A 26,906-nucleotide genomic window follows, 5' to 3' on the forward strand; every position below is an offset into this window, starting at 1 on the left:
TTTGTTCAAAAGCTACATGAGTGAGAAGTAAACTGCCAGAGGCAAGAAAACCCTCTCCTCATTGAAGCCATACACTTACCCTCGTGAATTTAGAGCACATTTCCTCTGCATCCTTCACCATATTCGCTCGCAGCATGTATTTAGCACATTTAGAATTGATAAATCTGTCTGCAGTGTCCAAAGACTGTGCTTCATCCATCCATTTGGCAGCTTCCTTGAGGTTACCTACATGCTGTTAGGGAGAAATTAGTTAACTTTCAGTATAGGTCTGCTATCAACCAACTCCTGAAACCTACAGTTACAGGTTGCTCAATCAGAAATTACAAAAGGCACTATTATTGTTCCCTCTCCCTATCCCCAGGTATTTTAAATTGTGACTTGCTTTGCAAATCCACAAGGGTTTTCATTTTCTTCCTGACAGAACAGTGGCCAAAAAAATCTCACATGAAAAACAAGGCCCATAATCACCGCTAACTGAAATACTATCCAAACATTCACATCATTTTTTTTAAATGAACTAGGTACTCTATGTGTCCAAGTCCACTTTTTACCTTGTAAATCTTTGCTTTTAAATAGAACAGTTCTATTAATGTTGGAGTGCTTGCAATTGCAGCATTAATGTAATCCAAGGCCAAAGAACACTGCCCCAGTTTGTCAAAGTGCTGTGCCAGGAAATACCGAACCCAAAGCAGCGTGGTTGGGGGCTCTTTCTCTCCATTTTCTGCAACAAAATGGAAGTTACAGTAACCAGTAAGGCTGAAGACCAAATACTAAAACCAAACACAAAACAAAGCTTGGAAATTCCAACAAATATTTGCTGTAATGCAGTCATTTACTAAAAGTTACTACAAGTCTCTTGCAAAAAGTACTGGCACTTAAACAGTTCTTGATAACTGCCATAGACAGTAATAACAGTGTAATTAATAGAAGAACACAGAAACTTACCACTTGTACTAAAAAGGTCACAAGTTTTCAAAGATGTTTCATAATCAGTAACAAGTTCTTGAATTGTAGAAACCTGCATACAATAAAAGCTTAACTTAAGTGATGCTTTACTATTATCTTTACATAAATTAACACAATGAAAAAATACTTGAGCAAAATTAGAGAAACTATGCTAAAATAATTACTTCATTTGCAAAAAAATGGATGTATCCTCCTATCGTTTACTTCACCTTTTTCAAGCTACCTTTGATCTCCTATTTTAACTGGTGATACAGCAGGGAAAGAGGTATAGTCTTTTGCAGCTTATAGCAGAAAGTAATCCAGTATATTTTATAAGCATCCTTTTAAAGTCGTATTTTGGAATTTAATTTGTTTACTTATGCCATTAGTTTTTAAGTGTCCAAACTAAACCAACTGAAGAAAGGTGCTTTGGAAAAGACTCTGTGTGAAATTCCCATAACAATGACCATATAGAAGAGGCTTCCAATGTTTTCTGGGAGGCTGACACACACTATTAAACATTTCCTTCTTGTTGTTAAAAAATGTATTGTTGCCGGGCATCTTTTTCCGAAGGCTAATACTTTCTGAAATTTGACCTTGTCAACAACAGTCATTCCAGGGTAGAAGATTCAATATTCACCTATGCAGTTCTAAACCCGCTCTATACAAATTTGACATTGACAATACACATATTAGTACCAGTGCATTTCATGACAAAGGACTACTCCAATACCAAGTCCGTGGCATTTCATTAAATGCTCAGCCTGTTTTGTAGCTTTGTTCTAAACATTCCTGCCCTATCCAGCAAGTAACAAGCCACTTAAGAAAACAAGAGCAACACTGAAGAAAGAAAAGTGTTCTCTGGATAAATACCCAAAACACAGAAGGGATTGCAAAAGCAAGATCTGACTGTAAGTACAGCAAGATAATGACTACATCCACCAGTTGAAACTTATAATTGGTAAAAACCTAAATCTTCAATGGTTAAACTTAAGCTGACCCTACACATAAAAAAGTTGGTTGCAAGAGTAAAATAAAAAAAACCCAACAGAATAGAATCAATCATAGATTGTTTTGGGTTGGATGGGACCTTAAAGATTATCCAGTTCAACCCCACTGCCATAGGAGGGTCACCTCCCACCAGATCAGGCTGCCCAAGGCCCCATCCAGCCAGGCCTTGAACACCTCCAGGGATGGGGCAGCCACAACTTCCCTGGGCAACCTGTGCCAGTGCTTCACCATTCTCATAGTGAAGAAATTCCTCCTTGCGTCTAGTCTAAATCTGCCCCTTTCCAGTTTATACCCATTCCCCCTTGTCCTATCACTACAAGCTTTTGTAAACAGTCCCGACCGCTGAGAGATGGCAAATTTGAAAAAAGCAGGATTTGACAAAGCATGTATCCACTTCAAGATACACCTTGGGAAAAGAAGGGAAGGGAATAAACCATGTTCTAGAAGATCAAAGCATCCAGTTTGAAGAATACTACTTTTTTTTACCTAAATCAGTACAATAAGAAAGAAACACCAAACAGTGTTTCAAGGAGAGCAGAGAAGGCCACATGCCCAAGTCGTATGCAGCCAGTATAAATGTCTTACAAGTGTAATAAGGTGTGCAAACACCCATACATTCTAGAAAGCTCTGGACAAATCTCATAAGAAATTGTTTCTGGAAGCAAAATCTCATCAAATATAACAAAATGTTACTAGACTTCAAATAACTACAAAGTGATGAAGGAATGTAAAGAAGTCATAAGTAAACAGCGAAAGGCAAACAAATGCACTAAGCTGTTCTCTGGCCTCAGACATTCATTTACTGAAAGAAACCTTCAACAACCACCGAAATCTTGAAGATATTCTTCTCCAAAGTTTAAAACGCAGAAGTTGAGCACCTGCTTCAGGTAGCAGGCTTGCAGTATGGATGTGCAACAAAGTGTTATTTCCTTGCTGCTTTTCACTGCAACTTCAAAGTATTCCCCAAGTTATTCTCACTTGGCTGTTAGTAAACTAAAATTCCTTTGAGACCAGGCAGCTTCGCTAGGCTCCAAGTGAAGAGCATGTAAATGGAGAAAGATCCCTTCATTTCTTTAACAAATGTACACCCCCATCACCAAACTCTACACAATTTTTTTCCACTACTGCACACTTGGAGTACAGCTTCACAGGCAGACAAAATCATGCTACCACCAGAAAGAATGGTGCCACCATCTTTTGACTGGTGCCTGGTCCTTGTTTCGGGTCAGGGCTAGTGGCTGTAACCAGGGTTAGAAGTGATTTACTCCCTGCTCCACCTCAGTGTACAGATGCCCAGTTGCCAATTCCATCATCAGGGGAGCTGGCAGTGGACAAACCTGGGGCAGTGAGGCAGTAAGACAGTCTCTCTTCCCTGCAAGAGGGCCTTCAACCTGCTTAAAGCAACAGTGAAATAAAATCCTCATCTTGAGGTAACGGAGAATACCTAACTGCACAGTGTTTTAAAAGATGCTAAGTTCTTCCAAATTAGAACTCTGCAGTGGTTTTGGCTTCAACAGTCCAAGAAACTACATAGAAATATCATTCTGAAAACTACTTTGAATAATACCTTTGGAAACAAGTATTTGGTGAAAGCAGCAGCTACAGAAATAATGCAAATCAGATAGTTATGTTATTGCAGACTTTCTTAATGAAAATGATGGCATCTTAGTTTCTCACGACTACTCAGAAACTTTTCTCCCTTTTTTATGCTTATGCTTCAGTCTCCTGCTAGTAATTTAAGAAAATAATTCCAGGTTCATGTGCTGCTTCAGGAAAAAAATCTGGAAACATAAAGCCTAATTTGTGTGTCCAAATTAGCTGCAGATTTAGTAGTAAAATCTGTTTCTTAGAATTATTATCATCTATTACCTGTATTTTAGAGCCACCACTGCCGTCTTAAAGGCAATAATATTTTGCCATTCCTAAATGCTACAGCATTCTTCATGGAGATCATTTTACAATTTCTAAAAATCAAGTGGAGGCATCTGGAAATACCAGGATACTGAGAATGAGTTATAATAACTTCAAACAGTACTGTTCTAGGAAAAAAAACCCAAAACAATTATTCCCTTGCCATGGATCTGAAAAAGCTTAAGGTATTACAAAAGCAGAACTGAAGTCATCAAGAAATCTCAGGTTTTACTACGACAAGAATAGAGTCTGTTCCAGAACTGGGGCCAAACAGTTTCAGAAGCCTCTTACATAACTAAATTTCAACCTCAAATCTTTTCACAGGTCACCACCTACAATTTTAATTTCATTAGAAAAGAACAACAAGCAAAAGCAGCATGAATCCAAAAGGGGGAAATAGGCTTTAGCCTTCCCTGTTAATACAGAAGAGATCTCGTATTTCCTCCTGTACTGTACATAAAGGTTAAAATTACATGTGCTCAAACCAGTGCAGATTCGTAAAGTGCAATAATTTTAGAAGTTAAGAAAGCATCCTCCACATTCTGTACTACACGAAGCAAAGGCTCCACAAAGGTCTTTCTTTCAATTTCTGCGTAGTTTATTTCCATTGGAAAAGCTGGCTTCATAAATAAACTTAGAGCAAATGCCTTAAAATCAGTATCTGAGAAAGAGAAACTTTCTATATAGAGTATAGGAGTAAATACTATATATATACATTTTAATATCATTTTAATTTGAAAGCAACAGGAACACAAGTCACTTGAACCCCAACTGAGTTATTTTCCTGCAAGCATTAGTTTTTACTTACCTGATTGTACTGAAAAATGTTTTGTGTCCCCTCTTTTCTAAGGGACAGCCTAAGGGAAAGTTATTGTTTACATTGTCTTACTATTGCTTACACTTTAGAAAGATTTGCTCTAGTATGCGTTTTTATAAAGAAGATTTAACTGTTACAAAATTAATACATATTTACACTACTGAGACACAGGCTAGGGTGTTGTTCCCTTGCCTTGCACACTACCAGCAATGATAAGGATATAAAAAAAGGGGGGAAGAGTAAAAAGACAGTAGACAGGCACAAGATTGCACATTACTTGGTACAAATATGTGTAGAGTGACATTTAAATCAATAAAATGGCCCATCACGATCATACATCAAATCGATCACTTCTGGGAATTACCACACAGTAGGAGACTGACTCTTCAGATTTTACCTTGACTGTTTCCTTATGGAATGCCTCATATACCAGAAGCTATTTGCACGTTGTGGTTTTTTTGTTTGGGTTTTTTTTCACCTGAAATGTTAAAGACAAGCTATTCACAGTTCTGTACTGCATCCAGAATAGTTTCAATTGTTCAGTTACTGTAACGAGACTTTTTCTTCTCCTTCTAGCAGCTGCACAGTCCACTGCAACCAAAACACTAACTCATGTCTTTAAAAAGACGGTGCTGCTGTCTCAGAAAACAACCCAACTTTGCCTCAGTGTCAAATCTTTACAAGTTTCTGAAATTTCAGTGCCTTAGCCTAATGACAGAATTGTAGGTTTTTCCACGTGGGGACAGTCTGGCTAATCCCTTTCCTAATCTTCCACAAAGGGCTGGAGAAATAAAAAGAGCCAATGGTTCTTCACCTTCCAGTAGATGACTCAATGAGGCTTCTCTTAAAACTTCAGGGTATTACTTCTCAGTAATTGCAGCAGACAGATATAAAAAAGTTAAATAGATGAGTCCGAGCAGGTGAGATTCTTGTGAAATTTCTCTCTCCGCAAGCTCTTGAATTAAGGACGATCATTCTATATTCAAAAGCCATCTAGTATCAGTACTCAGACCAGAAAACCCCAAAGAGATCAAAGTGCTTCTGCTTCTTATTCCCCATCTACACAAACATAGGCTTGGCTCCCCCCTCCCAATCCTCCTTTGACACACCCAATCCTGAAGCAGTGCATTAAACCTTCAGTTGCAGGAATGATTTCTAACATCCAGGAACTAGGCCTGCCTTGGTATTACTGAGAAGGCATCTTCCAAACAGTATTTGAATTTCCAGGCTGTTAACTAACAGTATTTCAGCTCAGACATAGCCTATACAGGCATTCCCTTCATTTCAGAGGCAGTTGTTCCATGAAGCATTACCTTTCTGACCTTCAGTTTGCAGATAGACAACTGTAGCCCTTCCTAAGGAGGGCAGTGGGTTGCTGCCAAGCTTTTCCTCCCTTCTTGAAAATAAGGGAGTAATTTCACAGAAACATCTTCTCTTGCACTGATACAGCACTTCTACTGTTCTAGGAAAAGATGTCTACTGCAGAAGGACCAGAAAAAGAGTGGAAAACCAGCAAGTGGAAGGGAATATCCTTTGTGAACTTGCTCATCTTCCAGAGGATGAAGGTCTTCTGCACTGTAAGTGAAACAGCATGTTTCCTACAACAGAAGTTCTCAGTTCTGCAGTCTGACAGTTTGTCTCAGGTGTCAGACAGCTGCATCTTCTTATGATTCAAAGAGTCAACACAGGTGGTCTTCACCACTGGGAAGTTCGCTTTCTCACCTCGTCCTGAAGATCTAGAGTGGGAGAACTGCAAAAAACAGCCTGAAAAGGCAATATTTCTGTACATTGCATTTTCGCTTAAGTGAAAGGATGCATACAGGAAAGAAAGAGAAGACAATTTGCTCTTGCCCTTAAAAGAAAGGTTATGCTATCTGTCCTTGAAACCTGGAACTGAACAACATTTCTTCTTCAATAAGAGAATTCTCCATTTTTTTTCCTGAAGAAAACGTGTTTCTTGCAGGTAATGCGCACTGTGCTGGCAACAGCTGCCCTGCAGGCCACAAAAACTGATCCCAAAGCACTATATGATTTGCCATCAACAAATCAAACTTCTCTGAATCAGATGAGCACTTGATTGAAAAACCAACTCCTAGAGATGCAAAATTCCCACTTTAATAGCAGAAAAGTATGTCTCAAAGCTGAATAAATCAATTCCTTGGTTTTCATCCCAAAATACAACTGAATTCTGACAGCATTTCCCACCACCAGCATTGTAAGTAGTGGTACTTGAACAAAGCTTTGAGGTTCCCTGAGGATAGTGTTCTTTATTCAGGAGAATGGGGTGTAGTTGAGCTTATGACACCATTTTTCCAGCACAGAAGAGGCATCCACTAGACTTGGTAAGAAGCCTTATGTCTGCGAGAGAAACTGTAAACTAACTCTGCTTTTGGAAACACCTAGAAACCACTTGCAAATTGTTTTGCTACAGAGTAGACAAAGGAAATTGCTGTTATGCAACTTCAAAACTGTCATCATCATATAAAAAAAAGATGGGAAACCTAAAGATTGCATAACAAACTAAGCATTTCAACAGCAGCCCTGGCAAAGTGTTTTCCTTAGGCCAGAAGAAAAGCATGTTGACATTAAAGACCTTCCAGACAATTATTAAGTGTATCTTTCCGAAGACAGAAAGAAGTATCCAGGACACACCCTGAAGCATTATTTTAAACGCCTCGTGGGAAATACAGAAGCCACAATAGAACAAGTCCATAAAAGTACTACATCAATACTGGAAGTCTTCACTACAATGAGATGTTATCTAAGAGAGATAAGAAGATGCTCACAATGTGCAGAAGCAGTTATCGATGACCCTAGAAAATATTTAAGAAATTAGGAGTAAATAAGTTAAGACAGAAAGAAGAGAAAGCAGCTGCTGGCTCAGTGTTCTGGAGAAGGCCTTTGATAACAGCATTTTGAACAGGTCTTGCAGCTGGTCTGTGGCATGCAATAATCATACTAAACCACCCCCCTTCTGGAGCTGTCTCCATTATCAGTCCATTTCTGAGACAGTAGTAATCATTCACAAATGCACACAAAACCAGCCAACACGGAGCTGAAAGCTGGGGAGCCAAACCTACAAAGTAATGAAGCATAACACTATAAATACTTGGTTCCTTGCTTTTCTTTTGATGCTATGCTCCCCACACCCACTGTAACAGAACCTTCCCCAGAAACAACTAAGCACTAAAAAAACTCCAGTATAATGGTGACACGAACAGGAACATGCTCTAAATTAGTATTTATTCAACAATTCTGTTTCAAAACTCCCTATGCTCACAGAGGCACCTTCACAGCCTCCCTGCAAATGGTTACTTGACTACTGGTGATGGATGAGACAAACATACAGCTTGGCAAGGAACTTACACTCACTTCTCTAGGTCCCTAGTGACACCATACAGGCAGATCCTGGATTCAGAGCAACTTAAGCTCTGCACACATGGTAAATTTGCAGCCTGAAATCCTCAACTCTACAAATGCAGATGCTTAAATGCGAACTTTCAGGCCTTAAAAAATATTTATGAATCGTGCACAGTCCCATCACATGATTAACAGTATTTCAAATCCAGGACACTCTGACTGTACCTTTCTGGATGAAAATACTGATGAGAAGGACGTTTCAAATAAAGAAGCTACCAACAGACTCAAAAAGAAAATTCTCAAAAATTCAATTAACCACATTGGGTAAAAAGGGCGATGAGGGGAAAGGGCAGCTACACATTAGAAAGAAGGTTTTACTACAGCATAACAAAGACAAGAAGCATCTTCATCTGTAGCTCAGAGGTGACTGGCATGAATCAAGATGCACAGAGCATATACCAAGCACATGAGCCAGCTGGCACACTTGCACTGCACAAAAGGTCTGAGTTCAGGCTCTTCCAGTGTATCCGCACAGGAAAGTGTGTATGGAAAGTCACCTAAAGAAGTTCCATCTCCTATCTCTCACTATAGATTTCACTAAAAGAGTATCTAAGATCACAACATTAAGCTTACACAGTTCACAGATGAACCAAAAAAACCCTCATCAGCAGGGCTCACCCTGTTTGATTTTATTGGTTTCAAAACATTGTTCTTACATTATTAATAAGTCCCATCTAGCTACTTTGAAAACTAAGATATCGACACTCAGATCGATGATGGTAAAAAGGAAAAGGTATAGAGTACGCAAATGAGCAAAAATGGAAATATTCAGTCAAGAAAGCTGTAAACTGACTTACTCATAACTTCCTCACTCTTACCTGAGAAGGTTCTGCTCCACAACTTGTTATATAGCTGATACAGATTTACCCCATCCAATGAGGTACGAATGACAGAAGAAGTCCATAGGGACTATTCAAATAAATTACTCCAATTGTGAAAGGCTTTTCAGCCTCATACAGAGAATTTCCATTGCTTACAATTTAGTATATGGCCAACATCTGCATGCAATAAAAATCACCATCAATTAGAAATTATATTATCACCTTATGCCATGAAAGCAGAAACAGGAAAACATGATAATCAGCTTTCTACTTAACACACATCTCCTTAAATTTCATATATAACTGGCATATACAGTTGCCAAGTTTGTTTCTGTAAGAAGCTTTACTATTTTGTTTAACACCCAGTGAAAGCATTGCTTTGAACTAACAGCAGTTCAAATGCAGGTGCATCTCTATTTTTAAATTTATTCAAGTGAGCCACCAATGCGCACCCCCACTCCCTCAAGAAAATCACTGTGCATCTGCTCAGCCACAGGGCAAGAGAAAAAAAAAATCTAACTTGCAGTAAAAGACACAACTAAAGAGAAGTTCCACACATTGACCTAAATGAATCAACTGCCAAGAAACCTCAATCCCAGTGGGTTTTCATTCAGATCTAGCTCACCAACCAGCTGTAGACTCTTTTACATCCTTTCAGCATAAACTTAGGTATTCTACAGCCAACTTCAAGTACATGTAAAAACACCTTTCCAGTCAGCTTGCAACTGGCCCTCTCCACCCAGCTAGTAGAAAATTTTTATTATTTACTTTTCTATAAAGATGTGGGAACACAGTTGGTCACTAACTTCAGCATTTCTCAGCAGGTGGTGGCTAAGCAGGCCATTTCTCAGGAATTTCACCAGAGTTATGAGCTTATAAGGACTGGGAAGCCAAAAAACACTGACTCTGCTGCACTGTATTTACAACAAAGGGGAATAAAACGTGAAAGCTTAGAGGTCCTTTTTGCCCTGGATTAGGTTTGAAGCTGTGCCTTATGATACACATCACTGCTAGTAAACTGTACATACTCCTGAGCAGTACAGCTGCATTGTCACCTGTACACACTTGACTATATACACCATCAAATCCTACTCTGATTTAGCAACACAAGATAATGACAACTTATTGTGCAAGTGAAGATTACTGTTGCTGGCCATTGCTGCAAGTACCAATAATGGCTACTCCCAAAACAAAACAAGTGATACTTTCTTCTAGTGTCAATACCATCAATGACCACACAGGGTCTTTGAAACACTAACCTCCACTTGCCGAAATGAGTTTAGTTTGCATTTTTCACTCAAGAAGTAACTTGTAACATGGTATTTTGCACACTTGTTCTGCTAAAACAGTGTTATTTCTTTTTTAGGGCATGCTATGTACAAGCATAATGAACTAGAAAGCTTATAGTACAAATAGCACTTGATAAATATTGTAATTGTTTTCTAATTTAGAATAAATCCTACAGCATTTCTAATCACACGTGACTGCATCAACCATCTTTTGTCTCGAACACCTGCAATGAAAAAATTTTGTCTCATATGTTAACAGGCTTTACACTTCCAAGCTATTCTTACAGGAGAGAACTGAGCCAGGGCAAAGCTGCTCGTACAGTAGCTTTGCAGAGAGAGCAGACAACTTGAGCACAATGGCAAACAAGTCAGAAGAACATCCCTCACTGAAGAATTGGCCACTGCTTTAGAAAGAGCTAGCATGAGTATGTTTATAGACTGAAAGCACAGCTGCACAAGCTCCGCTGGAGCTGTGCAACAGTACTAGAAGTACAAGATTAGTCTCACATTAAACAAAACTAACTTTAATTAGGATAACTGTAAATATAAGAGCCAGACATTAATTTTAAGTGCTTCAAATGTAACCAGTTGAATATTAAAACAAATCCTTAAAAGTTAATTTAAAAGCAATACTCTGAACATCTTCATAAGCAATCTGCTAGGGCATCTATTTGGGGTGGGAAAATGTAGGATTTGGCCAGATTTGGAAACAAGGACTTAACGGATTGCCAGGAATTGTCAGAATTGCTGAAATCTTCTCCATAAAATGCACCATCTTTCCATTCAGAAAATAACAAAAGTATGACTAATTAATTTGTCATATTCAAAGACACATCTAGCTATGTTATCAACATAATATAAAGCTTAACTTCCCTCAGAAACTGAAGGAAGTTTCAACGAAAATGTATACTGCCTACAGCAAATCTACTTCGTCACCCATGTTTTCCTGAAGAGTGCTTGCCTCATTTAACATACACCAGAGAGCAAATGGAATGGTTAAGAAATAGGATAATGTTCTAGAAAGTACTGACACCCACAAACCAGATTTTTGCTTTCATTTTCATATTGCTTTAGAACACCAAGAATGAGATTTTCTAACATGCTGAGTATTCCACATCAGCTGAGGTCAGTGAATGCTTCTGAAGATAAATGTCCTGAAACCTTAACCGCTGTGCTATGTGATCAATGCCTGCAGAATTTGGCCTTGACATTTAATGCCCATTTTAAATCTGTGAAGTATGGATAACAGCTCCTCTCTTTATTATACTGTGTCAAGACTAATAACTTGGTGTGGCCCAGTATTCTTCATCTTGGGGCACTTGACTTTCCAGTTTTACTATTACTCCTAATGATCCCAGTCATAAAACTGTTAACACAATGAAGTTAGTAAACAGCAGCAGTATGAGTTTGTTCTGGAAGTTTTGACACTCATAGGAATACAAATTCAGAGCAAATCAATGCTCTAAGATGTCACTGTGGTCAACACTCATTTCATGAGTGACATCTTTTTGAAAACTTTTGAACAAGTTTGGAGACTGCACAAAGAAAATGAGTCATTTCATATGAGCAGAGCATCACAGGCACAACTATGAGAAGAGATATTGAAAGCATTTCTTGTGGGTCTTCAAATGGGTATTTGGAGCAGTTTTTCCCAACGTATACCTCTCAGACTGAAAAAGCTCTCTTGATAAAAAGTCGTTGATAAGTCAGCTGCTCCATCTGTCAGCTCTTGGCTTACATGACACCTCAGGGACCCAAACTGTCAGCCACTTACAGTACCCATTCTCAATATGGAGCGGAAGCATCCTATCCTGGCAGTACCTACCTATAATTAAGTTTCTCACCATTCTCCTTCTTCGACTTGTCTTAGAAGTTTCCTTACTCCTCCTGAAGACAGCAAAAGATAGCATTCTGCTATGCTATACAACTATGACTGTACTAGCTGTTAACCAGATCCTGAGCAAGTCTGCTTACTGGATTTCTGCCTCCTGGGATTTCAACTCAAACACTTCTTCCTAAAACTCCAACTGAGTCAGTACAAACAAAAGGCTTTCCTTAAGAGTTATTTCTTCTTAAAACTTAGAGAGATTCCTAGCAGAACTAATGTTTTTCACTTCTTCGTGTAATCCACCAATACTTCACAGAGAGTATCTACCTATAAAACAGTTGCAACTTGGTTTAGGTTCCTTTAGCTTTCCACATCAAGGAAGGAAAATGCCTTCTCTCCTGAAAGGGTTAAAGAAAGATCTTCACTGGAGACAGCCTACCTTCCTGTGTAGTCTTACACTTTTTTTTGAGACTGTTGTTTCTGACGTCTCTTCCAGACAGACATTTTCTCTCATCCAGTATTTCCTCACAGTCTCCATGTGTTTAGTTACTCAGAGAAAGGGCACATGTGCACTAATGTCCAGCTCCAATGGAATCGACCAACGCACCTGCAACACAATCGACGCAAACCTTGATGTTGACTAATTGAAGATCTTCAATCTTTGGATTTTTATCTCATGGATAGAGTCCAGCATGTATTTAGAACCAAAGAGTACTTCTGAATATTGCTCAAATACAAAGAGAATATCTTTGGGGGAGGCAGGGGGCAGCATTTCAAGATCTTTCTGTTGTAAGGAATAATAACAAATAAGGAGGTTTGTAGATATTTCTAATACATCCAGACAGCAGCTTACAGAGTGTGACGATTACTACATCCCATGCAATTGCTTATATTTTAGGTTATTAGCTTCCAGCAGAAACATTCTGCTTAGAGCCACAGCTACATTCACCCTGAACTGTAACTTTGCATGAACAACACCACTCATAATGCAGTGGCACTCCTAAACAGAAGGCACCGGTTCTTGAATATGCCAAGAACACCAGAGCTTCTTCCCGACTGAATATATATTGTGTCAACTGCGTGAATTTTATTCAAGTACAAAGATATCAACGTGATAAATGTAGTTTAAATAGCCAAGTATATTTGCTATTTAGAAACTAAAAGCAGCCTAATAAAAAAAAATTAACAAGCCTCTGTGCTACAGCAGGCTTCAAAGGTTTAACATTATGGAAACTCAAGAACAGCTACTTTGCTGGTACCCATTTTTTAAATCACAAGCTTCATAAACTAAAGCAGTAAGCAAAGAATTAAAACTATAAAACCACTTGTAGCATAAGAGAGGAAGAGCACAGCAGCTAGACAGTAAGTCTCCTATACCAGAGGAAAGGATTAAGACATCCAGACCAAAGTATTTAATGTAGACACAGACTGTATTGTGTTGAGACATTTTCCTTGTAAATGCTCCATGTTGCTTAGCACATAAATAAAACACACATACAGTCACATTTCAAAGCCTTTCATTCACACTGCAGTACTTGAAGTGGTTATTCTGAAAGGCTTCACAAGTCACAGAAGTGAAACCATACCATTTTAGAAATATCAACCATAAGTAAAAAAAATCCACTGTATTCATCTTTTGTAAAGCCATATTTTGTTTAAACAACATTTCAGCAGATCTGGAGGAAAGCAGGAGACCTTGTTAGTAAAAAAAAACCCTACACAATCCCAGAAGTTATCTTCTGTAAGATGAAGCTGCCTTTTATTATAGCCTCCCCTACTATCCTCCTATACACCTCACTTGCTTAGAATGAAACCATTTTCATTAATCACATAGAATTCTTACTACTTAGTCTGTAGTTAAGTATCAAAGACAACAAATTCACTTTAAAATGAATATTACCTCCATGGTATGCTTACAGATGATACAGAAGTTCAGTACTTTATGGCAAGATGAAGAAAATCAAATTAATAAATCTCTAAAAGCAGTACATGTTTTAAGTTATGTTCTTAAGTAGAAGAAACTACTTTTCCCAGCAGTAACTACAGTTCTTCAAAACACACTATCAGCAGTGGCCCCACTACACACAAGCATCTCTCATAGAACGTGAATTTTTCTAAGTCACACGAGAGGATTTTTCAAATGAGGATAGCCATAGCTTTTTATATGCACATGTTTAATCTAACCATCATTTAGAGAACACCACTGCAGAAATTGTTTGTTGAGCAGCTGCACTTTTCACTAAATAGCACAACATATTTAAAAAACCTCAAAATTAGTACAAATTTAAAGCCATGTAGATTCAGAAACTGGTACTCAAATGCCTGTGCTGTTCCTTCAGCAAAAGTAGCAACTGAAGGACAAGGGTGGAACAGACAAATGGGAATAAGAACAACTCTGTCCGTGAATCAGGGCATTAAATAGTCCATATTGAATTGCACGGCACACATTCATGAATCAGTTCCAAGTAGCATCATCTGCTGAAGTCCTATAAATTCTGTCTGTTACTCTTAACTTCAACACAGAGAATACAAAGATCCTGAGCTTTTATGCTGCAGATTTTAGATAACTTCTGTGATTCTGTAAATTAAAACTCCAAGATGATGACAACAGATCACGAGACTTCTGTTATCACCTCTCAAATCAGGTTATTTTAAAGTAAAAAGACATTTTATCCTCACATGTATGCCATAGCAGCTGTCACTGTAGAGTACAGGAAGGCAACAGGCACCTGGGATAGCGAATATAAGTAACAGTCACAATGTCCAAAATACTTAATTTGAAGCCTAGCACATGACATTTGTCAGACATTACACACAACAACTCCACCAAACACCTTCCCAACAGCTATGCATTAACACAGAAGTCAAGAGCAAAGCACAGCACACTGACCCCACCAGCATCACACCAATACTCCCTGCCGCATAACATTACAAACACCACCAGGTTTGCTGGACCAAATTGTCTCCATCAACAGACAACCACTCAACGTGAACGTGAGCTGCCTGACTTCAAAAATAATCTCAATGCAATTATGACTTCCCTAGAACTGTATTAGTATCTCTTCCTCCATTTTTCCTTCACCAACTAAATGAGTGCAAATTCAACTTCAGCGAACATCTACATCAACAGCTTGGCCACGTGGCTACTGATTTTCCAAGAAGCTCAAAGCATTCTTTATACAGCTCTTTCTCTTTACTTGCGAAGCAGATGATCACTGTCAGGATACCAAATGTACAACTACTACACTGTTTATTAGAATTTGCACTGTGGACCATCATAGAAAAAAATGGATGCCATATGTGTCCGTTCAAGAACGTCAAAATGAAGTATGTTGGATGGAGAACTGTACCAAAACAACGATTAAATCCCTTCATATTCATATATAGCACACTCAGCCTAACCTCATTTCACTCCTGAATAAACAACCCACTCTTTTGCAAAGTGACTATCCTGAAGCAGCAATTACAGGTGCTTCTGTTGATACACAGTGAACCATGCATGTACTCACATTTAACCTAATACTACACCAAGTCTGCAGTTATTCGCCTACGTCTGAAGTTGATCCACTCCTAAAAAGCAGACTCTGTGACAAGTCATTGTTTTTCCCTTTGTGAATGGTCTGAGATGAGAGAAACAAGTAATTCTGAGAACTGATTTGGAGGGCTATGCTGGCAAAAATATAGAAAAATCCTAAATACAAAGATTCCAAACCACAGGATCCAGAAGAGAGAACTCAATGTTTCTGTATGTGTGCAATGTTCTGTGTATGTTCTGTGCTGGGGCACCTCTGCTAGGAGGACAGGCTGAGAGTTGGGGTTGTTCAGCCTGGAGAAGAGAAGGCTCCGGGGACACCTGATAGAGACCTTCCAGTACCTGAAGAGGACCAAAAAGAAAGCTGGGGAGGAACTTTGAATAACGGCATATAGGGATAGGATGAGGAATGGCTTTAAATTGAAAACGGAAAAGATTTGGATTAGACATAAGGAAAGAAAGTCTTCACAATGAGAGCAGTGAGGCAGTGGAACAGTTTGCCCAGGGAAGTTGTGGATGCCCCATCCCTGGAGGCGTTCAAGGCCAGGCTGGATGGGGCCTTGAGCAGCCTGATCTATTGTGACGTGTCCCTGCCCACGGCAGGGGGGTTAAAAGTGAATGATCTTTAAAGTCCCTTCCAAACCAAACCATTCTATGATTCTATATAAACACTAGTGTGCATGGGCATGTCTGTCTGTATTGTGCCTCTTGGCACTGTTTGCTATAGGATCTTAGTACCTTCAGGCTGGCATAAAATGCATCTGTGCCCATACCAAAGCACCAGTTACAGACTAGCTTGCTGGCTAGCAGGTCAGTGGCTACAAGCTGATCCTACACTTGAAGCAGAAACCTTGCAAGAACACACATTCATTAAGAAAATCATAATAATCACATTTGAAGAAACCTCTACAGACTGCCTAGTCCAACACACCTCTGCAGAACATGGTCAGCTGAAGCAGGTTACTCATGACCATGCCCAGTCTCATTTTGATTATCTCCAAGGATGACGACTCCACCAGCTCTCTCAACAACCTGTTCCACGTTTTACAAACCCCATAATACAAATGTCTTTTCTTTTGCTCAAATATTCTCTTGTGTTTTAAATTGTACTCATTACCCCTTGTACGTGTTTGCTCCGTCAGCTTGAGAAGGACTGAGATGAAGCTGACTGGCCCATAGCTCCTCAGATTTTCCTTTTGGACTTCTTGAAAATGGGAGTAACATTTGCTTTCCTTGAGTCCTCAGGGAGGTCCACCCATTGCGATAACCTTCCAAAGCCTGAGTGGCAGTGCAGTAGTGCTGTCCAGCTCCCTCAGCACTTATGGACACATCCCATCAGGTCCACCAGACGTGTACATTCAATCTGTTTATAAGTTCTATAGTCTGATTCTCCTTTAAGGAAACATATGTGTTTATAGCAATGAAAGTGACAACCATAGGCCCTCAAAAAAAAAATTATACAAAAGTTGTGTACATTCTCTATTGCCTTGGTATAACACACTTGTTAGTTCTATCAGCAGCTCTCAGAAGGCTTCAAGATCTAACCCAAGTGTTGGTGATCTTGAAATGAGAATCTCATTAGGAAAGATGATAAAGAGCATTAGCATGAAAAGTGCTTTGAACTTCTCTAGATTCTGCCTTCCTTAACAGGTTTGGGTTGTTTTTTGTGGTTTTTTTTAACCACAGCAAAATTTGTCAATGATGTCACTGACAATTATGTCTTCCACTTTTCCTTGATATGTAACAGGAATCCACTCTAGGACACATAAGAGAATGTCACCAAATATCACCAAGACAGCACTAAAGGCACCAATCAGGTATCAGCGGAGCAATCCAGTGCCATTGCATTGAACAGTCAATTACAGTATATATGCAGATGCCTTAAGAGTCCCCTTCTGATCCAAGAGATGTCTTATCACAAGAGTGAATGATACCTACAAGATAGGAATAGAAGTATTATAATCCAATGTTTGCCTTGGTGCTAGTGGATGTGGAAAGATGCAGGTTGACAAGGAAAGAACCTACTAAGTACCTGCCTGGGACCTGTATTCCTTCTAGGAAAGCTAAGCATCTGCTGTATCTGCCAATTAAGGCATAGATTCAGTGCACGAAGGGTACACTTTAAACTGTGGATTTAGTGTAAACACCACCATGAGCATGTTGAGCACAGAGTGCCTTTCCTTTCTGGGTAACTCTCCACAGGATTCTTCCCTTTTTTTGGATAGAAACTACTCAAAAAAATTTAATATAGGGGGAAAAAAAAGTCCCCAAAACCAAGTATGGAATGAACTTTAAGAGTTTTAAGGAGTAGGTTTCCTCTTGGTGTCTTGAACAATAGGCAGAAGTAAGGGTGTTTCAAGAGGAATTGTACAAACAGGCTACGGCTGGTATTTGGGAACGTGACAGAACTTGCTGTGAAATCTCTGCAGTAGCTCCATATTCGGAAAGATATTTCAAAATCCGATATTCTTGAAGAAAACCAGAAGTTGCTAATGTTTAACACATTAAACATTCAACAAATTACAGAAACACTCCAAGTCCATACTGATATTTTCCCCATTTTAGTTCCTTCAAGTCAGCAGCTATGTATTAATGTAGATAACTATAATTAAAATTTTATTCATGTAGTTTAATTAAAACATGTTCTTCTGAAGACAAAGTTCTCTACTTTTGAGAGAAAACAACAAATTCTTTCTGAATGACAGAGTGCAACTACCTGAAAAACATCACAAAAACATTAAGAATATTCTTTTATCCATACTTCAGTAAAATCATGCTTCATAATACACACTAATGAAATCATTATCAACTCAATCCACAGCTACAGTAAAAACATGCAGGAAAGTGAGTGAAAATTTTCTGAAGAGACACTTGATTTTTGGATCTTGGTTCTGCAAAACTTAAAAGCTATTTCCCTGATTTCCCTGTACCTGGTTCCATAGGAGAAGCTCCTCTAAGTATACTTAAGATTCTGGTAGCTGGTTTTGCAACCCAGAGGGTAGCTAATTGACACAAACACACTGTCCTTACAAGACACTACAATATAATTTGAGAAAAATAACTGTAGAGCTCAGAACGCAGATCGATTCCTCAACACCAGTAACTGTATAGAAAGGTTCCCACTCTTGTCCAGACCAGACATTTCCTGTCTTCAACCCTAACAGGTAAGTAGAATTTGGTACAGCACTTTATGAATATGCGAGCTTTGTCTGTCATGTAACCCCATCCACTTTACACCACTTCATCATTACCAAGAGTTTTGACATTCAAAAAGCTCCAGGCTACATTTGCAGTGTTCCCTAGAGGCTGGCATATAATGAACAGAAAGAAGATACGGCCAATTTCTTCACAACATACAGCAGCTACTTCAAGAGTCATCTGAAACAAATACACAGTGATGAAGATGATTCTTACCAAGTGTTTTTTTAAACAAGAACTAAGCCATCAAGACAGTGTTTCATCAAACGATTTCTCCAACATGCTAGGTCAGAAGCGACCTATGAATTATTAGCAATTATATCACTGAACACAGCCTATATAGTATTACAAACTTGTTTTGAATGAGACAGTCTGGAAAAATACAGACTCAGTCTGACAGCCTGCCATCCTCTAATTGATCATTTATTCAGCTGGAAAGAGAATCTGGCTGCGTACCAATGTAGCAAATTAGGAAGCCATTAGCGCATGCCTTTGGTATCTACAAACAGGGAGCATAATAACAATTATCACTTAAGAAAGAACTTGAACACTTTGCATAACATATCCTTACTCATCCACAATACCTGTAGAAAATTCATTTGCCAATGATAAAACAAACACCTCCTTTTCAGCTGGCCTTTTGTCCAATATCTCCTCCTCCAATTCAATGCACCTTCATTTTTTCTTATTTCAATATTAGACTGCTTTTATGCAGATGTGCACTGAGGATGCTGAACCACCAGCATGATTTTTCTTTAATCATACAGCATTTTAATAATCAAAAACTCTATCCACAGCACAATCCATTTGTTCAAGTTTAAATGGCAGTACAGTTTAGGCAAAAGACAGTGTTTAGCTCCATTTCTTCAAGCTTCTCAGCCTTCAATGTCTACTACTTATATCTCCTCCAGGCTAGGTGGCTTTATAAAGAGGAAGAACCAGTCAAAGAACAGTTCACTGGCTACTTATCAGAGTAGCATAACAGCACAAAACCTTTAGAATCACAACCTTATTCAAATAACTTTGAAGGATTAAACAATTTATTGGATAACTCCCTTATAAAACTAGGGAGAAGGACTTTAGTCAGATCACCGCTTTGCAAGTGGTGAAGGATGACAGAATCTGCAATTGGATCTTGTTACAGAAGTGTGTACAGTAACTTATAGCAAAATAATCTTAACACTTTTTCCCTCTCCTCATCAGCTTCCAGAGTTATTCAGCAGTCTGCCTTAGGTATCTCTGAAACAGTTATCTCAAATCCCAGTAGGTTAACAACTCACTTCTAGAGGGTAACAGGCAATATCGCTAAGTCATGAAACACCCAGATAACCTGCTTATCCCAGGTTTCACCACTCCATCTTTTGTCACCTTCTCAAAAATCCAAGTTTCAAGCAGTTAGAAAATCTTGATGTTTCCTTTTCAGTCCAGTTGTGCAGTTAAATATAAACCTCTGTACATCACAAACTGAACACAAGGCCAACACAACATAGGACTTTTTTTCCATTCCAGAACTTTAGGTAAAGACAGATCACAAAGTACACTATAACTCATTAAAGACCTATTTATTAAGGAAGACTTTTACCTCAAAAGTCTTTGTGAACTCCACAAAGCAAACATTTACATAATGTTTCTTTACTGAACAGTTTTCAAATCCTCATGCATTTGGTTACTCAAATAAAATCTCTTCCAGCAATAACCATCTTAAGTTGTTGGGGTTTTTTTTGTGAAACAAACAGCTTTACATTACTGTACTACAATGTCTTCCACAGTCATGGTACTCTGCTGTGAATTCACCCCAAATGATCTTAAACAACAGCTCTCAGGAAGATTAAAAACAAGGATGGGACGTCATCCAGAGGGACGTAGACAAGCTGGAAAAGTGGGTCTGTGAGAACCTCATGAGGTTCAACAAGGCCAAGTGCAAGGTTCTACACCTGGGCAATCTGTGGTTTCAATAGAGGATGGGGGGTGATGTGATAGAGAGCAGCCCTGCAGAGAAGGACTTAGGGGTGCTGATAGATGAGAAGCTTGACATGAGCTGGCATTGTGCACTCACAGCCCAGAAGGCCAACCGTATCCAGGGCTGCATCAAAAGAAACATAGACAGCAAGTCAAGGGAGGGGATTCTACCGCTCTACTCCACTCTCATGAGACCTCACCTGGAACATTGTGTCCAGTTCTGGAATCCCCAATGTAAGGATATGGAACTGTTCAAACGGGTCCAGAGGAGGCTACAAAGATGATCAGAGGGCTGGAGCACCTCTGCTGTAAGGACAGGCTGAGAGAGTTGGGGTTGTTCAACCTGGGGAGTCCTTACAGTGACCTCCCAGTACCCGAAGGGGCTACAAGAAAGCTGGGGAGGAGCTTTGTACAGGGGCATAGACTGATAGGATGAGGGAGAATGGCTTTACATTCAACAGGGAAAAATTTAGATGAGACATTAGGAAGAAATTCTTCACTATGAGGGCGATGAGGCACTGGCACAGGTTGCCCAGGGAAGTTGTCAATGCCCCCTCTCTGAAGTGCTCAAGGCCAGGCTGGATAGGGCTTTGAGCAGCCTGGTGTGGTGGGAGGTGTCCCTGCCCATGGCAGATGACCTTTAAGCCCCTTCCAACTCAAACCATTCTGTGATTCTTCCCTAATGAAAGTAAAGCATTTTCTTTAGTGAACTGATGAAGAATCAGTTGTCCACACCTTTCTCCACTTAATATTTGCACAAGCACGTAAAGAAATTCCAATTAGGTAGCTGAAAGAGTGACATCCTCTCCTCCTAGTTAGCACTTTAGTTATTTGCTTTGGCATTGGTGGGACATTCACTAATTCTTGCTAGAAGCAACTGCTAAACATGCTCAGTGTTACAGTTTCATAAATACCTCAAATAGATACCTCGGGAACAGCATATATAGTTCAAACACACCCCAGCAAAACACAGTAGACATCTTCACACACCTCTACTAACCATAGTACGCGTGCTTGTGCTCCCTTAGCAATCAAAACAGATCTACCAGATCTACCTAGCACAGTCCAAAGGAGCCTTGACAGCTGTTCAACTCATCTGTAGGAAATCATGTACAGGAGAGAGCTCAGCAGTTCTGTCCACTGATACGAATTTACATGCCTGAACCATGTCATTCCTTGACTGTTAAATTCCACAGAATTTGAGAAACAAACTGAAAGGTTCTGAACTCTGAATACCCACCTGCCTAAAATAATTCACTTAATAAAAAAAATCCTTGAGAAAAAAGAGCTAGAGATAACTACTTCAACTGCCTTTTTATTGTATGACAGCCATGCAAATTTTTTTTTATGTTGTCAAACATTATGCTTAGCATAGAATAACTATACTTTCTTGATTTAACCAAATACTCTAGAAATTATTATCTGAAAGTAGGAATGTACAAGAGCACAACATAGCCTTTATGATAAGCTATGCAAAGATAATTCTGGTTTTTTCCTATTACTGGATATGTTAAAAAAACCCAAGGAGACCACATTCAGTCTTCATAATCCTTTATTTAGACACAATTTATTGATCCAAATGAGGTCTCAAATAAGGCTTCAGACAAAAACCCAAGAAATTCAGCAAAATATCGGACACGCTTTTAGTGTTCCTAAAACAACTCAGAGTAACAAAAAGGAAATATGGTACCAGAGAATTTTTACAAAATCTGTCAAAATAGAAATCAGCATAGCTGAAAAAAGCTAAACAATGTTTGGCCAACTTGTAAATTAAAAATTACTCCAGTGTACTCCTGGTGGATTTGATTATTCCTTTGTTGAGCAATCTACCTGTTAAACTTCTTAACTGCTTAAAAGATCTTTGATGAGATCAATGGTAACACACTACAACACTGCTGGTGGATTACTACCAAACACAGCCGAAGTTGAAATAGGCCAGAAAGAAGAATTATTCCCATGCTATTTTCTGATATTACTTGCACAACTTCCGCAAGTACCATAAATCTAGTTTGGACCTTTATCACAACAATGTCTGTACTGGAATAGAAGGCAAAATTTCCACCCTATAACCTTAGTATTTGGAGTCTTTAAGCAGTGCAAGTACTGGAGAGTTCCTAAACCTCCCCCTTGAAGAGTTTTCACTTTGATCTTGGCATGCCCTAGAGCTTTGCTGTTCGTGTACCTGCAGCTAGATTTCACCCAGAATTGTTTTTAAATCAAAATATGCCAGCAATTGTTTATTCAATAAATTTAATATGAAGTACTAACTTATAGCAGCTCAATAACAAAAAACATTTCTCTGAACATATTTGGCCAACATTTGCCTTCTATACAACCACATTTTTTCTCCCTCGCCCTCTCCAAGCAGAGACAGGACATTTCCTTCAGAATCAGCTACTCTTTACATTACTTTTTGTCACCCTACTCAGGTACAGAAGATGTTCCTAACACCAAAACAGTAAAAGATACTTACCGAGACACAATCTTCACTAAGCAAGTTAAGCTACATTTCCCCACTCCGCTATTCCTCTACATTCTCGCAGGCATTAAATTAAGTAATTTAATCGTACTTTTCTACATGCAAAATATTGCAGCATTTTTTTTGTCTAATTACATACAATTAGAAAAGTTCTATTAATATAAATATTGCTTATTTCACCTTTTTCCCCAAAAACCATGGTTTACGGAAGATCCTGGACCCAGCCTGAAGTTGTATAAAGAAGGAACCTTCTAGACTTGGACACCAACTCTTTGATCAAAATCCTCTTATATATGCCTCTTCAAAATGCAACTGCAGTTGACTACACCAAATTACACCTCTTGCCAAAGAAATAAACGGGGAAATGTTTATTTCCAACTTGCAGAGAATTCGGTAATTTCCTAAGTATTATCTAGTAGACATAATATGACCCTGACAATAATTCTTTCTATTTTAAGTCAAAATTTGCCAGTAATCTATGTTAGAAACTAGTATTAAGCACCAACTCAGACAAGTTAAATACCGAAGTACATTTTCCCTGAAAGGCATTTATTTTCCACAATTTCCTGGCCCATGCATTTTAGCCATTTCTAAAATTAACTGTCAGACTAAAATTAAAGTTGTTCTTCACTTCAAAGATCCTTCTGTTCCAGTATAGTTCCATGAAAACCCAACCAAGTGAGATGTGAAAGTGACCCTTTATTGGGAAGAGAATGACAAGAAAGAGGAAGAAAATGCTTTTGCAGAAGTTAGCAGCGCAAGCAAATCCAAATATATTTGGAAAGTGTGAGGGTCTATTGAAATTTTAATTACATTTTAAGATTAAGTTGGCAGCCCTGAGCAGCACTGATTTGATACAATGAAGATAACTAACAGTAAGGCTCCGCTCTTGGGCAAGCCTGCCCCAAAACATGGTAGTCTTCATACTTTTAACCCATCATGCCAAAAACAATTAGGTGCTAAAATATTTTCATAAGCTAAATGAGTGTATCTGTATCTTTTAACTTCTAGATTTTAGTACTTCAAATAGGAGACAAAGCTTTCACAGCACTGACTGAAGTGCAAAAATAAAACACTGAACTTTTAGCCAAAGACTGAAATGGGAAACAAGCCTTTGTGATAAATATTAATGCATTCATGTATTCATGCAATTCAGAAATGTAGAATGATAGCCATCTGTGTGATATTTTCAAATCAAAACTTCTGGTGACATCATAAACCATAAGCTGAAAGAATCCCAGAACTCTTGTACTCAAAGTACACAAAAATATTTATCAGTTATCTTTGATTTTTCAAGCACTTCAGTGCATTCTGCACCAATTCGACTTCAAGCATTTTGACATCAACTATCAACAAAAGTGACGTTTCATATACATTAAACATCATCAATTGATCATTAACATATGACAAAATAACACATCAAGAAATACATTCAGCAACAGTTAATGGTAAATTATAGGAAAATCTACATAAAACAGTTTGATAATCTATTAGATATTCAATATAGAAGACTTCATTAAAACCAAATAAATACTAAATTTTACCTTTTCTGGATTGTAATATAAAGATTTCAAAGTGGTAAACAAGGGTGGGCAGCCTTTACTGAAGTTAACCCTCAGGAACTTATCCATTAGTTCTCTAAATTTTTCACCTAGAAACAAAAGTGTATTTGGTTATCTGTCAGTGATTGCAAGTGTTGTATAAATATAAGCACTAATTGCTGTGAAACTGGATAATAAAGTAACTGAGAAACTGCAATTAAGAGTTTTCATTTTTCCTGTTATTTAAGAGTAAGATGCTATATGCTAGGAATTAAAAAAAAAAGATCAGAGTAAAATGCTGAAGTTGCTAGTGTTTAAGAGATTGCTGATGAAGACATGGTAACAGTCCTCAAACCTGGGAAAGCTATTAATATGAGAAAGCATTAAGTGCTGGCTACAGAGGACGTAGCAAGGGGAAATTAAACAAACGTTGGAAAGAATTATAATGATAAGAATAACTAAGCACTTGAATGGATTACCTTGGAGATCTTGTAAAAGCTTCATCATTAGAAGCTTTTACGATAAAGTTAAAGTGTGTTAGGAATAGTGTAGATGAGTTATCCTGCTTTAAGGAAGGATAATATGAACCATCTACCTCTCTTCTAGTCCTATGGGTTGTTTTTTTTAGGAGTAGGACAAGACTTCTGATGAGAATATGACTGTTTCTGGAATCAGAAACAGAATAGAAGACTGGGTTTCAGAAGGATAAGCACTATATCAGAATCATTTATCAAAAAATAGACAGAATGCTAAAAATTCATTTAGTTAGGTTTTCAGATAAAATTACAGTACTTGCAGTATGCTCACCTTTCTGAGAAATGCTGTTTTAAAAAAAAAGCAGGAAAAACATGGCTGGATTTCATGTTCTTACGATGAGAAGTGTCTGGTTTCAGTCGTTAAAGTTTTGGTGGCTTTTCTTCCCCCTTTTTAAACATTTTTTATTGGTTTTGTTTGCCTTGCTTAAGGGTGAGGTTGCTACATTTTACTGCTTAGTCTGTTGTGAATTTCTCTAAGTCTTTAAACAAGGAAGCATTAAGCTTCATAGAACGTTAATATACACGTAAAACTGTTGAAATAAACTTCAATTCACCATTGGTTCACTAACAAATTTGATTAATGGTTTATTGATACTCAGAAATGAAGATACTACTGCTTCATATATAACATTCATTCTTACATATTACATTTCCACCAACTCTTAATTGTCCTACACATTGCTACCAGCACAGTTACTGAGACTAATCAAAGTACTTCATACTCTTCCATTGTTGAACCAAAACAAACCACTCTATATAGAAGCTCCTACTATCTGTGGATGGGGATCTGTAACTGGACTATAAGTACATGCTTTATTACAGCTGGATTAATTAATACCTGTCCTCTTGCACTACAAGAAACAAAAGTTCATCTGTTTCTCAATTTCTTCTATTGAATTATTGTAATTTATATTCTTGATGGAAGAACTGGAATTCAGAATTAAAGAAGGCAAGATTCAAATTTCCATTAAGTATATGTTTATTTATAGAAAGCAGAACAGCTTTAAAACGAAGTCTAAAAACGCAAATCATACAGCTAGGCACACAGCTATGACATGTAAGCAAACTCAAAACCGAGTCTGAGGCACAGAAAAGACCTGACCACAGCAACAGTGAATCCATAGCAGCAGAAACAGGCTTCAACCCCCGTCACCCTTGATCAGTCTGAAAATTAACTGTAACAGCCTTTCTCCAGAATAGTGGTTTCTAGCAGGATGAAGGAGCTGATCTGTGCCAAATACGAGCTTATTAAGATGCAGCGTATGGCCAGGTCTGGGAAGGGCTGCCCTTTTAATACAAATCTGCACACGAGAGTATTTTAAGCCAATTCTGAGTCAATAAGTGCTGTTGCAAGCAACTGGTAAGTGACCACATTGGAAGAGCAACTTCATTCAATCAAAAACTCTATCCTCTTGAACTTAGGAAACACATTTCTGCAAGTGTTTGTTTTTACACCTCCACATTCTCACTATTAACTTTTGCCAATCAGATTTCTCATCTGCTGTACTTATAAGCACAAGCAATCATTTAGTAAACAGATTTAAGGCTAGCAGATGAATTTTCACTGGACCCAAACCAGTCTTGCACATCCATGACTGATACAAGCTTAAAAGATTAAC

General features: G+C 38.3%; 1 protein-coding gene across 4 annotated transcripts in view; it reads right to left on the minus strand.

Annotated features, from left to right (window-relative positions):
• Positions 1–26,906, minus strand: part of NAA16 (N-alpha-acetyltransferase 16, NatA auxiliary subunit) — a 67,913-nt gene that overhangs the window by 12,027 nt on the left and 28,980 nt on the right. For 2 of the 4 annotated variants that reach the window (XM_009557777.2, XM_054058208.1), the window contains 4 exons: positions 24,755–24,861; positions 946–1,018; positions 552–721; positions 80–232 (listed from right to left, as the gene is read on the minus strand). In XM_009557777.2, coding sequence (XP_009556072.2) covers positions 80–232; positions 552–721; positions 946–1,018; positions 24,755–24,861 — 503 coding nt within the window. Of the gene's footprint in view, positions 1–79; positions 233–551; positions 722–945; positions 1,019–12,481; positions 12,650–24,754; positions 24,862–26,906 lie in introns of those variants that run through there. The other 2 variants (XR_008448460.1, XM_054058222.1) reach the window with 2 other exon arrangements.

This window comes from Cuculus canorus, chromosome 1 (genome assembly GCF_017976375.1).
Source record: "Cuculus canorus isolate bCucCan1 chromosome 1, bCucCan1.pri, whole genome shotgun sequence".
Lineage (NCBI taxonomy): Eukaryota > Metazoa > Chordata > Aves > Cuculiformes > Cuculidae > Cuculus > Cuculus canorus.